Source organism: Gossypium hirsutum, chromosome A08, assembly GCF_007990345.1.
Source record: "Gossypium hirsutum isolate 1008001.06 chromosome A08, Gossypium_hirsutum_v2.1, whole genome shotgun sequence".
In the NCBI taxonomy this organism is placed as follows: Eukaryota; Viridiplantae; Streptophyta; class Magnoliopsida; order Malvales; family Malvaceae; genus Gossypium; species Gossypium hirsutum.
The window spans coordinates 103,597,026-103,612,371 of NC_053431.1; the positions used below are offsets into that span (position 1 = coordinate 103,597,026).

Sequence of the window (15,346 nt, forward strand, 5' to 3'; positions counted from 1 at the left end):
TAATTACAACTAATTAGACTCAAATTCAATTACTAGGTGACTTTCCAAATACTACCTAAATATATTTGGTTGATAGTAATTACAACATAATTCTCTATGTTGTGTTTGGTTGTATAAATTGTAATTACACAACTATATAATTTAATATTTTAAAAATATTAATTATTATAAAAAATATCAATTAAAAAAATTCTAAACAAGTAACAAAAATCAAAATCGAATCATCATGTGTAATATACTAGTTTAAGAAAGTAGCCAACAATATGGTTACTAATAAAAATAAAAATAAAAAATAAAAATAATCATATGCAATTTAATCAAATTGCTCTAGCATACCATATTTGTTGGACTATTTCTTTTGTAACATCTGTTAGTATTTGATCAATTTCATTCACGTACTCTCCAAAGTATGGATCATTTCAATTTAACCTTCGAATGAAGTTATGACGTATATGTAATATGCTAGCACGATCCAACATTGTCTTTTTAGACTATACTAAGGTGGTTTTATTAATATGAATTTTTTTTAGAACAATAAATATTATCACAACCATATTTCGAACTTTTAAATGTCTTAAAGAGTTTGCAAACTATCTTTGGTGCTATGCCTAGCTCCATTCTTTCAATTGGTATTGTACCCCATGAAATAGTGCCAAAAAAAAACTTTATTTTTATTTGCATAAACTACATAATATTTTCTCACAAATGATATGTAACAATTTGAATAATTTATAAGGAAAATAAAATAAATAACAAGGTGGTGATGATGATAGTATTAATGGATTACCACATGCAATTCTAAACTTAATTTGGGATCTCTCCCAAACATCTCTTAGTACTTTAAAATCTGAGGCACAAATTAACTATGTAATCTTTTGATTATAATAACTTTTATAAAGTTAATTTGCGATTGATTTATATTATGGTATTCAATAATAAACCGACTTTATGAATTTTTTATAATCTTTTGATCACTATTATTTTATGCAAATTAAGTAAAAAAAATAATATAGAATTTATAGAAAAGTTTTTATAAAACGTTGAATAGCTTTTACAACATTATGCTAAGGTACCCGAATCGTGTCAATGCATGGATAATATAGGCTTCGTAAACTTAATTTGCTATTAGGTAAAAAAATTTTGTGTGAAATAAATGTGTCAAATATCAAAGAATTTTTATCCAATAATAAATATAGAATTATATTTTTTAATATATATCCTAAAATTAAATTATGCCACTATTATTGTATATAAATAACTTTTATAAATAGTTTCATAAACTTAAATCATGGTAATTGGAAATTTCTTGTAATTACCTACATAATTACCCCAATTCTCAATCTCCACTAAGAATTAGAGAGTGTAATTGATGTGCTCTAATTACATTAAATTCAATACGACCCACAAATTACAATCGTTACAAAAATATACCACATTTATGTAATTACAAACAATTATACCTAAATTTAAGGTAATTTTCCAAACACTATAATGTCTATGTGATATATAGTTTGTCGACCACCAAAATGGTGAATTTGAAAGTTTTCATATTTGTAAACAAATTCATTAATGTGAAAATTTGTCAATATTCATGTAATTAATGAAATGCTTAAAATGAATAAATTAATTTTTCTCCGCTCATTAGTCATTAGAAGCTCATAATTTTTTCAAAAGTGAACTATTTATTAGTGAAAATTATAAAGACAATTTAATATTTTTGTTCAATATATATTTGATGAAAATTATTTCTTTGTCCATTAAAGTTAGTAGCATTTATTTATGATAGTATTGTAATATCTATTTAAAGGAGAACTAAGATTTACTTTATTATTTGTTTTTTTGAATAATATTTTGAGCATTTATGTATTGTTTTGGACATTATTTTGAAGCTATTTCTTTTCATTTGCTAACCTCATTTGTTGTTTTTATTTAATGGATTAAATTTAAAGTGAACAAGTCAAATTTCATTTAGATGTTTTGGATTTTGTCTTGACATTAATTATTATTAAATTATTGCTATTACTGGCTTAAACAATGAGGAAGAGAAGTTGCACGATAATGTAACAGTTAACTAGATTGAACCTTTTATTTTTGCAAATAACTATTACTAACAACACTAAAACCACAATTACACAAAAATCAAACCTTATATTGTTGCTATTACTAACTTAAGCAATGAGGAAGATAAGTTGTACCATAATCTAACAATTACATAGATTGAACCTTATATTTTTGTGGACAACTAATACCAACAATATTAAAACCGCAATTTTACAAATTGAAAGTACAAAAGAATATTTTATGTTTGTGAAAAAAATATTTCTATTGTGTGGACAAGTCTGCTTGCTAGCACTTTAATGACACAATTCACGACATGAAATTTGATGGATCTAAGAAAATGTAAGAATATATCATAAAGATAATTAATAATTTTACATTGATTTCACAACCTCTAAATTGTGGGGTCAATTCAAATTAACTATAACATTATTAAAGATAAGTGAGATATAATAAATTGCTATAGTAAACTTATTTAGGAGGAAACAAGATTAAAGAATTAAAAAAAATCATTCAATCAACTTTATGGGTCAAAGAGTTAACAAAGTGTTTAAGGTGAATATCAACAAGTTTAAGAGTAAAAAAACACAAATGTCAATGTATCAAATGATGAGAAAAAAGATTTAATGACAAATAAGTGTTAAAAAAAACACTATGGAAGGCAAAATTTTATTTGAAAAGAAAAATAAATTTTATGTTTTTTATTGTTTCAAATCAATTTTAATTGAATATTTTTATCTTCTTAATTTTTATTTTTAAAAATAATTGTAAAAATTGAATTTACTTTACTCAAAAATCATGAAAGGAGGAATATAAAAGACAAAGAATATTGTACATTCTATATTGATAGAAGCGAATGAAAAAATAAACCTACACTTTCTTCTAAAGAAATTAATTAACGCACACATTTCGTACCAACCAATAACTAAGGTCAAAACCTAGGCGTGCAGAGAGGGAGGGAGAGAGAGAGAGAGAGACTGAATTGCTAAAAATTAAATCCGAGAACATAATAAATAGATAAGCCTAAAATGGAAGAAACACTATGTAGTTTCCTTTTTTGTTGTAAAAAGCATCCACTGAAGCCTTCCCTTCTGCTTAATATACATTTAAACTTTCATCTCTCCAAAGAACCCTATTTGATAATCGACAAATATAGTATATTAAGTGTTTTGATTGTTCAAACACAAGAGAGTTGTAAAAAAAAAAAAAGGAAGAGAGAAATGGGGAGAGGAAGAGTGGAGCTGAAGAGGATCGCAAACAAGATCAACAGACAGGTGACCTTCTCCAAGAGAAGAAATGGGTTGCTGAAGAAAGCGTATGAGCTTTCAGTGCTTTGTGATGCTGAGGTTGCCCTTATCATCTTCTCTAATCGTGGCAAGCTCTACGAGTTTGGCAGCTCAGGGTACATCTATAGGTTTATATATATATATTTCACACGTTCCTTTCTCATTAATTTTCATGGTTTTTTTGTCAAGTTTTCTGGGTCATTTACATAAACTTTCCCTACTTGTTTTCCCTGGGTTTTCGTATAAGACCTGCAAATCTTTCTTTCATTTTTATGGTTCTTTGTGGGTGGACAGGCCATGACTTTTCCCTTTGCTTTTGTGGATTCATGTTTTTGGGGAAACTGAATTTCTTTTAATCAATGAAAGATCGACACGTTTCATCTCATTTGCAAAAAAAAAAAAAACCCGAAAGGAAAAGACCCATCCTTTTTGGATCATAAACTGGGTCTTTTTAACTCTTAGGACTTGTGAATGTTTTTTGCTTTCACTGATCAGTGCCACAGAACTCGTGTACTTTTCACCTCAAAGCTGAAACAAGAAAGGCCCCCAATTCAGGGATTTCGATGGCTGTTTCAGAACCCCGTCAATGAACTGGTGTTTTGTCTTCTCAACCACAGTGCAAAATCTAGGGTTTCCCCTTTCTCATCCCCATGGAAAAAGAAGAGGGTGCCAATGAAAGATCCTCTCTTTTTTTCTTTTTTTCTTTTTTTCTTTTTTTGTCTTTTAATCTTATGATCTCGTTTTTTTTTTCAATGATTCTTGTTTTCTTTTCTTACAGCAATGATTTTAATGTTTTATTACGGAGGTTTGTAAAAGGCTGACATAAAATCAAGCACACCCATTTTCCATAAAACATTCATTTTGCTTTTGGTTTTGTCAATGGTTCTAGGAGATCATTTAAAAGGTTTACAGTAAAATTTGCACCTCAAGCCAAGTTTAACTGGTATTGTGGATTATGCTCAAAAAATAAGAAAACCTTTAGAGCTGCAGCATTAACGAATTACTGTACGTGTTTTATATAGGTTAATAATCCACTTTTGTTTTTTTTTTTTTAAGTATGACCAAGACCCTTGAGCGATACCAACAATGCTGCTTTACTCCTCAACCTCAACACAACATCCCTGAACATGAAACACAGGTTAATTACAAACAAGCCTTCTTCTAGTTTGCTTCTGCAACATTACAAATTGTATAAATGTTCGCCTGTCTTGTTAGGCTTGTAACTATGCAGGTTTTGTGTTTGATTATATCAGCCTTTTTTCATGTAATTGCTTAGATGCTTTGGCTTTGCTTATCAATGCAGAGTTGGTACCAAGAGATAATCAAGTTGAAGGCAAAATATGAAGCACTTGAACGCACTCAAAGGTCTTGCATGTCATTTCTGAGTTAAAAAATCAGTTTTACTATTTAACAAAGCCATTATATTATTAATTGCTGGATAATTAAAATCAAACTAATTTTATTGTTCACAAATATATAAAAGAGAAACTTACAAATATATATTTTTAATCACTAGCTGCTGCTAATTTATTTCACTCTTTACTCACGCAACTTAAATGTTTCATACACACTATACTTACATATTTATAGCCTCAGTTAAACCCACTTAGCCCACTTAATTTACTGTCAAACTTACCCATTTATTATGGATAATGCTTAAGCTCATGTCAACTTGAAACAAATATAAAGTTGCAACTTGGCTTGTTTCGTCAAGTTGTGTAGTTGAATGATTAATATTTGGAGAAATAAAATTAAAAAAATGATAAAGAATATAATGGAGAAGAGAAATAAATTTTGTATGGAAAAATTCTTTCAAATAATCTTTTATTTCAAGCACACAAAGTTAATGATTTTTCATCACATACAACTCTTTATATAGGAGTTGTAAGTGACTATTCATCTATATCACTATATGCTAGAAGTTGTGACTATTCATGCATGTGTGTATCTTTTCATATTCAAGCCTCTTAACTTTTCATCTTCAAGTCTCTTCACTATTCATATTCAAGTTTTTTCACTTTTCATATTCAAGTCTCTTCACTCTTCTAACTTTTCATAATTTATTTGTGCAAGGTTAATTTAATTATGTGCCAACAATGCCTCCCTTAAATTAAACTTGCTTTGAACTCCCAACCTTTCAACATTTTTCTTGAAGACTTGTCCACTTAGAGGCTTTGTGAAGATATCAGCCATCTGATCTTCCGTCTTGCAATATTCAACTTGAACATCACCATTATTCACTAGTTCCCTCAAGAAGTGATATCGAATGCGAATGTGTTTTGTCCTTCTATGAAGAACTGGATCTTTTGTGACCGAAATAGTAGAACTATTGTCACAAAACAAAATTGTTGACTTGCTTTCCTTCTGCTTAAGACTTTCCAAAATTCCACGTAACCAAATCAATTGACATCCTGCATAAGATGCAGCGATATATTCAGCTTCTGTAGTCGAAAGCGCCACAATTGATTGTTTCTTTGAACTCCATGAAACTGCACCACTACCAACTCTAGCAACAACCTGATTTTTCTTTGATAAATAGCAAGCCATGTCTCGGAAATGAATATCATACCCCTTCTTCAAGAGATGCCCAACGCTAAGCAGATTATTTTTAAGACCAGGAACAAAATAAACTTTAGACATTTTCTCTACCCTTCCTTGCTTTGTTTTGAACTCCAACTCACCAACACCGCTAACTTTGTAAGCTTTGCCATCTCCTACTTTTACTTCTCCACAATCAAATTCAAAGAACTTCGAAAATAAATTTTTGTTACCTGTCATATGCTTGCTAGCACCACTGTCTATGTACCAGACATCATCAATCTCTCCACCATGAGATACGAGCAACAAAGTTTCTTGCTTTTGCTCTTGATTATTTTGTACTATATTAGCTTCATTTTTCTCTTCTTTTTTGTACCAGCATTCACTTGCCAAATGACCAGGTTTGCGACAATTATAACATTCAAAATAGCCACGACCTCTTCCTTTTTGATTTCCACGTCCACGTCCTCTTTGTGATCCTCTAAAATTTTGACTTTTGTTGGCTTCTTTCCATCCATTCTCTGTGCTTACATATTCACCTGTTTCACGAGCATTTGAGCCTCTTCCTCTAAAATTTCTTCCTCTTCCACGACCACGATCTCTCCCTCTTTGATTTTTAAAATCTCCCTTCTTCTCATTTAGAGACAACTTTGACTGGAGTGCTTGATCTAGATCTACTTCCTTTTTCTTCTTGTTTAATCTTTCTTCATGGGCTTGCAACGAACCTGTGAGTTCATCAATAGTCATGGTACTCAAGTCCTTTGATTCTTCAATGGCAACCACAATGTAGTCAAATCTGGAATCTAAAGAACGGAGGATTTTCTCAACACCACGAATATCATCCATAGTTTCACCATTTCTTTTTAATTGATTGACTATGGACAAAACCCGTGAACAATAATCAGAAACTGATTCTAACTCTGTTTTTTGCAATCTTTCAAACTCTCCTCGAAGAGTTTGCAACCAAACTCTTTTCACCTTTTCATCTCCTTTGAATGAATTTTGTAAAAATTCCCATGCTTGTTTTGCCGTGGTGGCACAAGCTATTTTTTCCCAAGCCGCTTCATATGATTGAACTCCTTGATATATCCAAAATAAGGCTTGCTGATTTTTCTTCCTTGATTTTCTTAGACTCTCTTTTTGAACTTGTGTTAATCCTTCCTCCTCTTCAGCCTCAACTTCATTATAACCTTTTTCAACAATCTCCCAAACTTCTAGAGATCCAAGAAGAGCCTTCATTTGGATACTCCATTTGCCATAATTTTCTTTGGTTAATTGGGGAACGGAAGAAAGAGGAATAGAATTGTTCATTTCGATCGAACAAGGCTCTGATACCAATTTGTAGTTGAATGATTAATATTTGGAGAAATAAAACAAAAAAATGATAAAGAATATAATGGAGAAGAGAAATAAATTTTGTATGGAAAAATTCTTTCAAATAATCTTTTATTTCAAGCACACAAAGTTAATGATTCTTCATCACATACAACTCTTTATATAGGAGTTGTAAGTGACTATTCATCTATATCACTATATGCTAGGAGTTGTGACTATTCATGCATGTGTGTATCTTTTCATATTCAAGCCTCTTAACTTTTCATCTTCAAGTCTCTTCACTATTCATATTCAAGTTTTTTCACTTTTCATATTCAAGTCTCTTCACTCTTCTAACTTTTCATAATTTATTTGTGCAAGGTTAATTTAATTATGTGCCAACAAGTTGCAGGTTAATTTCTTGGCAGCTTGCTATCGATCTGGCAAGCTAATTTCTTTGTCACCTTATCTACATACTTAGTCGACTTAAAATTCGATTTGACTTCAACACTCCTCAAAATCAGCTTTCATTTCAGTTTTCTTTGAATTCATGGCGTACGTCCGCTTTTAATAGTTTCGTGAAAATATTTGTGAATTGATGTTTTGTTCTGTAGTAAATTAACTTTATATTTTTATTCTTCATTTATTCTTAAATAAAATGATTTTGTGTATTGATATGTTTGTTTCGACTATGAAACATCAAATTTTTTGTAAGAGATATTGTGGACTTGTTGTCAACATAAATTATAATTGAACCTTCTTATATAATAGATAATTCACCAAAAATATTCTTCAACCAAATTGCTTGACATGTGCACATACAATAGCCATGTATTCTACTTCACATGTTGAGAGGGCTACTATTTGTTGCTTTTTCGATGACCATAAAAATGTTGCGAAGCCAATATGGAATAAAGATCCGAATGTGCTTTTGCAATCATCCAAGTCACCACCATAATCACTATCTGAATATTTAATCAATTGGTCTTGTTTTGGTTTCTCCATGTATCTACTAACTAACTTCCAACGATACTTTTAAACAACGTTGGATTTATCAGCTCTCTAGATGAATCAACACTTAAATTCAGGCTAGGTTCTACTGGTGTGGCTACCGGCTTACAATCTTCCATTTTGAAATTAATTTAAATTTGTTCTCCATACTTCATAAATATTCCTTCTTTCATTTGTTTCACTTCGACTCCAAGAAAGGATGACATTTCACCAATATCTGTGATTTCAAATTCTTTAGTCATAACTTTCAAGTTATTGAACATACCTGAATTGTTTCCCTTGAAAATCATATCATCCACGTATAAGAACACGATCATGATGTCACCAACTCCATTTTTTTATATATAAGGCGTGCTCGTGTGGACTTTTCATGAACTAGTTCTTTTGAAAGTATTCATCTATTCATGTGTTTCATGCTCTCAGGGGTTGCTTTAGTTCACATAAAGTTTTCTTCAAATGATAGACTGTCTTCTTGTCCTTGTTTGCTATATCTAGGTGGTTGTTCAAACAAAATAAATGTCTTATTGTGTTCCATGCTCTCGGGGTTCGCTTTAGTTCACATAAAGTATTCAACTACACATTCTTGATTGATGATGACAATGTTGTAGGAGGACTTGGTGAAGGGCTTTGATCTTCACCTTGTTTATCTTGATTGATGAAGTCATCGTCTTTGTCATCACTGAAAAATAATCCTTCAATTTTATTTTCTTTTTCTCCATCTCTAATAATCAGCTTCATCAAATTCAACATCTTTTGAAATAATAACTTTCTTGGTAAGAAGGTTGTATAACTTATATGCTTTGCTTCTTTTTTCATAACCAATGAAAATACATTTCACTTATTTGTCATCAAGCTTTTTTCTTGTCCGGTTAGGAACATCAGCATAATCTTGAGATGTCCAACTTCTGGCTTTTCATTGCTCTAGGCTTCATTTGGTGTATTATATTTCACACTTTTTGTTGGACATTGGTTCAACAAATAAATAGCACATTGAACAGCTTCAGCCCTGAAGGTTCTTGATAAATGCTTACCTTTAACCATACTTCTTGTCATATTAAGAATAGTGCGATTTTTTCTTTCAGCAACTCTATTTTGTGGTGGCGTGTACGCAACTGTCAACTAGTGAATGATTCAGTGCTCCTTGTAAAAGCTTTCAAATAGCTTTGAAGTATATTTACCTCATCTATCAGATATGAGTATCTTAATATAATGTCTACTTTGTTTTTCTATCATAGCTTTGAACTCGATAAACTTATCAAGTGCTTCTAATTTTGTTTTAAAAAGATATATCCAACTTTTTCTATTAAAATCATTAATGAAAGTAAAATAGTACTTGCTTCCGCTAAGTTATGGTATATCAAAGGACTTGTTATGTTGGAATGCACAATCTAATAGTCTCCTAGCTCGTTAAGAATTTCCAACTTTAAACCTTTGTTTGTGTTGTTTTCCTTTAATGCAAGCTTCACACAATTGATGAGGATTAATTTTTGGCAATCCATTTACCATTTTTTCTTTTAACAATAGCTTCAGGCCAAAAAATCCAAAATGTCCGAACCTTAAATGTCACAACCATGAATCATCGTTGATTGCATTCTTCATACATTTCACTTCTCGAAATTCAATATCAATAATGAATAGAAAATTACGTGTTATATCAACTTGACGAATTAATTCACCAATCTTACGTTTTTAGGCAAGCGTGTGATCCTTCATATGCACTTCATATCCTTTTTCTAGAAGTTTTCCAAGGCTGATAATGTTACTTTTCAAAGTCGATATGTAATAAACATCTGATATGTACTTCTTCTCTTCGTTCTTTTGTATAATGGTAACTTTGCCTTTACCTTTGACCTTGATGTGTGATTCATCATCAAATGTTACTTATCTGTGAATATTCTCATCCAACTATGAAAATAAATCTTTTCGGCCACACATGTGATTGCTGGCACAATTATCAAATATAAAATGTTTTTATTTGATTTTTCATTTTCATTTTAAGTGAGGAATACACTAGATTTCACATTTTCTTCTTCTTTAGTTGCTGCTATATGATTTCTCTCCTCCACCTTAGGAGTTGATCTACATTCATAACTAAAATAATCATATTTTTGGAAATTATAACATTTTATTTGAGATTTATTTCCTTGTTGAAATTTGTCTTTACCTTGACCTATGCCTCAAACTCCTTGTCCACGACTTGGCGTTTGATACTCTTCACTTGTTTGGTCTCTACCATATGATTGATTGCCTCATTCACCTCTATTTCCACCTTTACATCCTCTACGATTGCTTGTATCTTGTACAAAACTATTGCTAGCTCCACTTCATTGAAGGACAGCTTGCTTTGCAAGACTTGCTTCAAATTTTTAGTATCATCATTTTGCTTCATTTATGCTCATAGGTTTGGAGGGGAGTCACAAGTTTGTCAATAGATATTTGTGACAGATCTTTTGATTCTTTGATGGCAACAATCACATATCAAATTTGCATGTTAATGACCACAAAATTTTTTTCCATTACTCTTACATCATCAAGAGTTTCTCCATTCCTTTTCAGTTCATTTACCACTGGTTTCACTCAAGTGACATAATCATCAATACTTTCTGAAACTTTCATTTTTTAACATCTCAAATTCGACTCTGAGCATTTGTAAACGTACCTTTTTGGCCTTTTTGGCTCCTTGAAGGAATTTTTGCATTCCCCATGCTTCCTTTGATGTCTTTGTATCTGAAATTTTTTCAAATGTTGATTCATAACACTTGAAAAATAAAGAACAACTCTCTCTTATATTTTTTTTACAAACTTCTTTCAATGCTCTCTTCTTTTTGTTTGTTAAAGTCGTTTCGATAGCTGCATTTTCGGGCTTGACATATCCTTCTTCGATTACATTCTAATAATCTTTAGAACCGAGCCTTCATTTGAATGCTCCAATTATCATAATTTTTCTTTCTTAATTTCAGGATTTGTGGTTGAATTATGTTTACCATTATGACGTCAATACAAACCTAACTTTGATATCACTTGTTGGAAACCTAATGATACTCAAAATCAAACTATTTTTATTACTTACAAATATATAAAAGAAAAATATACAAATTATATTTCTGCTGCTTGTTTCTTTCACTCTTTACTCATGCCACTTATATTTTTTATACACACTATATTTACATATTTATAGGCTTATTTAAACCGACTTATTTTACTTAATTTGCTGTCAAACTTACCCATTTATTATGGATAATGCTTAAACTTATGCCACTTTAATGCTTAGTCAACTTGAAACAAATATAAGGTTGTCACCTTGCTTCTTGAGAGCTTCTTCTCCACCTTGCAAGCTAATTTCTTTGCCACCTTATCTATATACTTTGAATCAGTTTAGTATTGCTTCCCAAAAGCATTTTTAAGTCAAAAAGCATTTTTAAGTCAAAAAGTACTTTTGAGTAAAAGTGAAAATTTTTGATTTTATTTTTGGTCAAAAAATTACTTTTGTTAAACATTTTTTTTGTTATAAAAACACTTTTAAAAAGTTAAAAAATATTTTGTTTAATAATGTTTTTATTTTAAAATTATTTTTTGTCCCAAAAATATTTTTAAGAAGTAATACTAAACTAAATCTTAGTCGACTTTAAATGTAGATTTGACATAATTAGGTGCGATTAATATCAGGCATTTGCTTGGAGATGATCTTGGACCATTGAATCTGAAAGAGCTGCAAAACCTTGAGAAGCAGCTTGAAGGAACTCTTGTACTGGCTAGACAAAGGAAGGTATTGATGTTACCTCCATGTCTCTTTAGTTAAACAACTTCTTTGTCTTTTATTTCTTTGAATCCATGTCTGACAAATATCAGTTTTTACAGTCTTTTAAAATCTTGTTCTTTGGTTTTCGTTAACCAGCTCTTAAATGATATATATATACATATATATACACGAATGCATCTGATGTATGCTTCTGCTTGTTTTCCGTAACTGCAGACTCAGATTATGATGGAACAAATGGAAGATCTCCGGAAAAAGGTACTTTTAAGTATGATTGATCATTTTGAAGGGTTAAATGCAAAACTGGTCTTTAAACTATATACTAATTCTGTAATTAATTTTTTAAAGAGTGATAAAAACTATTACTTGTCTTATTTTACCAAAAATATAATATTAGTCAATAAGATTGTGACTTGTGAAACATTTTTATAGGATGATATACACTTTACGGTAAAATAAAAAAGAAATTAATAGTTTTGATGTCTTTCTCGAATAATACACCAATTTTTTTAATTTAAGATGAAGTTCTTGAGAATTTATTATTCAATTATCATTAATTTAACATTCTAAACTTTTGCCGATTAAAGAAGATACGATATTTGAATTCTTTATCTCTTTTAATACTCATCACCTTTGATATTTGTGTTCATGTATATCACAGTAAATGTATTATTGTTAAATACAAGTTAAACAAACAACTATTTCTTTTGGTTATTACACCACTTATATGTATGTGGAATTTCTGGCAGGAGCGTCAGCTTGGAGAGCTTAACAAACAGTTGAAAATCAAGGTTAATAACCATGATTACTACACCATGAACAATATGCTTTTAATATTCTGTTGAAAATAACTACAATAAACCATAAATATAAAAATATTTGTGTCTATTTTTGGCCTTAATTTCAGCTTGATGGGGAAGGACAAAACCTGAAAACAAGCCAAGGCTTATGGAGTTGTTGCACAACTGCTGAGAATAGCCACATTCCACTGCATCCTTCTCACCCCAACCCTATGGAATGTGACCATGAACCTGTTTTACAGATAGGGTACAATCATTACATGTATATATTTCTCGAGCACTTTTTTTTGTTCTTTTTTGGTATAGTATCAAGCTACAATCTCTTTAGCAAAGTTTAAGGTATAAATTTAGTGTTTGTTTGAGTCTTAAATTGCTTTCATAGGTCCCTTTAATTGATTATTAAAACGTGAATGTTGGTGGTGTTTGTATTAGGTACCACCACCATTATGTTGAAGCTGAAGGATCCTCAGTCCCCAGAAGCATGGCTGGTGAGACCAATTTCATCCATGGATGGGTCATCTGAGCCCTCTATAACTCAAAATCATCACACACACACACATATATATATATATATTGTGTAATGTTGCCAACATATACATATAGGCGCTGCTCAAAGTGTAGAAAATAAAGAAATGCTTGGATCTTAAGGGAGCATTCCTTCTCTAACTGGGACATTAGATATATATATATACCTTGTTACTGTTATATTTTAGCCTTCAATATTATTCTGTAGCCTAATTGTAGCCCCTATATGTTTTTCAATTTGGTCTTGTAGATTTCTATTTCCAAGTTTTTTTTGTTTTTGTTTTTCTTTTTAAAATCATCTTTTTGCTACCACATCAGTAAGTTGGGTGGCTTTATACCCAGGGCTTGTTGTACAGAAAGTTTAATCTTCCTTTGGCTTTATAATAATACTAATAGTAACAACTGTATATATTTCTAGCCATAAATCCTCCTTTGGAATTGGATTTAAAGATGGCTTAAAATATATTCTTCTTGAAGATAAATTGCATATTTTTACAATCAAAAAAAAAAAAATAAGGGCTAGACTTCACCATGTTTAGACATCTCTCAATACAAGGGACGAATTGAAAGGGTATGCCTTGAGCCCTCTCCAACGAAATAATTAGATTTGATTTTCATCCCTTTTAAAAATTAATAATTTAAATTAAATTTCTAATATCCATAATATTTACCTAATCTTTAAATAGGAAGAAGAACGAGCTTAAATCTACATCTTCTTTAAATTGAACTGGTCAAATTAATGGTTCATTTTTTGATCAATTTGATTAAATAAATTATTAAAAATTACAAAAAATATTAAAATTTTATGTTAGTTTATTTTTTAGCTTAATTCAATCTGTCCATACTAGTTTTTGAGTCAACTAATCTAATGTTTATTGCTAGACCAATACCCCAATAGTTCTCAGTCCAATCAATCCGCCTAATCAATCCGATTTAACATAAACATTATTGCTTATTGTTGCAATAACAATGATTCGTATTGAGCGTAGTCCTAATTCATGCGAATGTATAACAAATTCACTCATGACAATTCAAACCAACATTTTGAAGGATTTAAATAAAAAACAATGGGTATGCAAGATAAAAATATATATATATTATTTACGTTGGCTTCATTGAAAACCTTTTAAAAAAATATAAAAATATTTAATTTTTTAATAATTAATTAAAATATTACATAATGTATGAAATTGTGCATGGTTGCTCAATAAGAAGATTTGATGAATAAATGAATTCCCTCTAAAGAAATTATCTATTAATGAAATACTGTCAGTGCGTTATTTCATTCTGGTAACTCGATAGATAGAGAGTAAACTTAAGTCTAATTTAACTGATCAAGATTAACGTTTGTGTTGGTCAGCTCAGTAGCAAGAAAATATATAATAATATGATTGATTGATATGTACAAATATTTAAATGGAGAGGTTAAGAAATATTGTAACATAAGCTAAGCAAAGTGATTTCGAGTTAAACAATCTCTTTAGCAAGCTTAAAGTTTCTGTCAAATTCTATCCTATTAATTTTATTTTGGTCCTAGAAGCTTTAATTGCTTGAATTGGACACCAAGGCAAAAGGGTTCTTTGATTGTGATTTTCCCCTTTGTTTTCAAGTAACTTCTCAACTTAAACCTGAAATTGATACACGATTTAAATTAAAAAATAATTCATTTTTTCGATAAAATACATTACACTTTTAGTGAATGTTAGAGATAATAAATTAAGCTTACCTTACATCAAGAAATGATAAATTATTGCATGGACTACATATAATTATAGAGCTATAATTCCCACTTGAAGCATTGCAAAACATGGAACATGTAGGAAAACATTGGAGCCCCTCTTGCAACAAAACAAGCAAATCTCAAACTAAATGTGACATTGACAAGCCCCACATATTTCAACACAAATTTTTGTTTGTCTTTCTTTTAAGTCTCCTCCCATTCCATAGCCATTTAAAAAAAAAAAAAGCCAATTGTTGAGCTCAAGAAGTGAAGTATAAGTTTTGTTTATCCATTAGCAATTTTATTATTAATGGCCTTAAAACTTTGTTCTTAATAT

General features: G+C 30.3%; 1 protein-coding gene across 4 annotated transcripts; it reads left to right on the forward strand.

Moving 5' to 3' along the window:
- Positions 1-2,990: 2,990 nt before the first annotated feature.
- LOC107887228 (agamous-like MADS-box protein MADS3) lies at positions 2,991-13,514 on the forward strand. Of its 4 annotated transcripts, none has more exons than XM_016811403.2 (8): positions 2,991-3,472; positions 4,401-4,482; positions 4,648-4,709; positions 11,874-11,973; positions 12,181-12,222; positions 12,714-12,755; positions 12,872-13,026; positions 13,197-13,514. In XM_016811403.2, the coding sequence occupies exons 1-8, from the start codon at positions 3,087-3,089 to the stop codon at positions 13,285-13,287; spliced, it is 960 nt and encodes a 319-aa protein (XP_016666892.1). In that variant the 5' UTR covers positions 2,991-3,086; the 3' UTR covers positions 13,288-13,514. The 4 variants fall into 4 exon arrangements, with proteins under 4 accessions (XP_016666892.1, XP_016666894.1, XP_016666893.1 ...); XM_016811405.2 differs by having other exon boundaries at positions 12,872-13,011; XM_016811404.2 differs by having other exon boundaries at positions 3,032-3,460.
- Positions 13,515-15,346: the final 1,832 nt, after the last annotated feature.

Bases quoted from the DNA above. Each gene is read 5' to 3' on its own strand.
- LOC107887228 (XM_016811403.2), top strand. From the start codon at position 3,087: ATGGAAGAAACACTATGTAGTTTCCTTTTTTGTTGTAAAAAGCATCCA. The intron at 11,974-12,180 runs GTATTGATGTTA...CCGTAACTGCAG, and splicing joins TACTGGCTAGACAAAGGAAG to ACTCAGATTATGATGGAACA. The intron at 13,027-13,196 runs GTATATATTTCT...TGTTTGTATTAG, and splicing joins ATAGGGTACAATCATTACAT to GTACCACCACCATTATGTTG.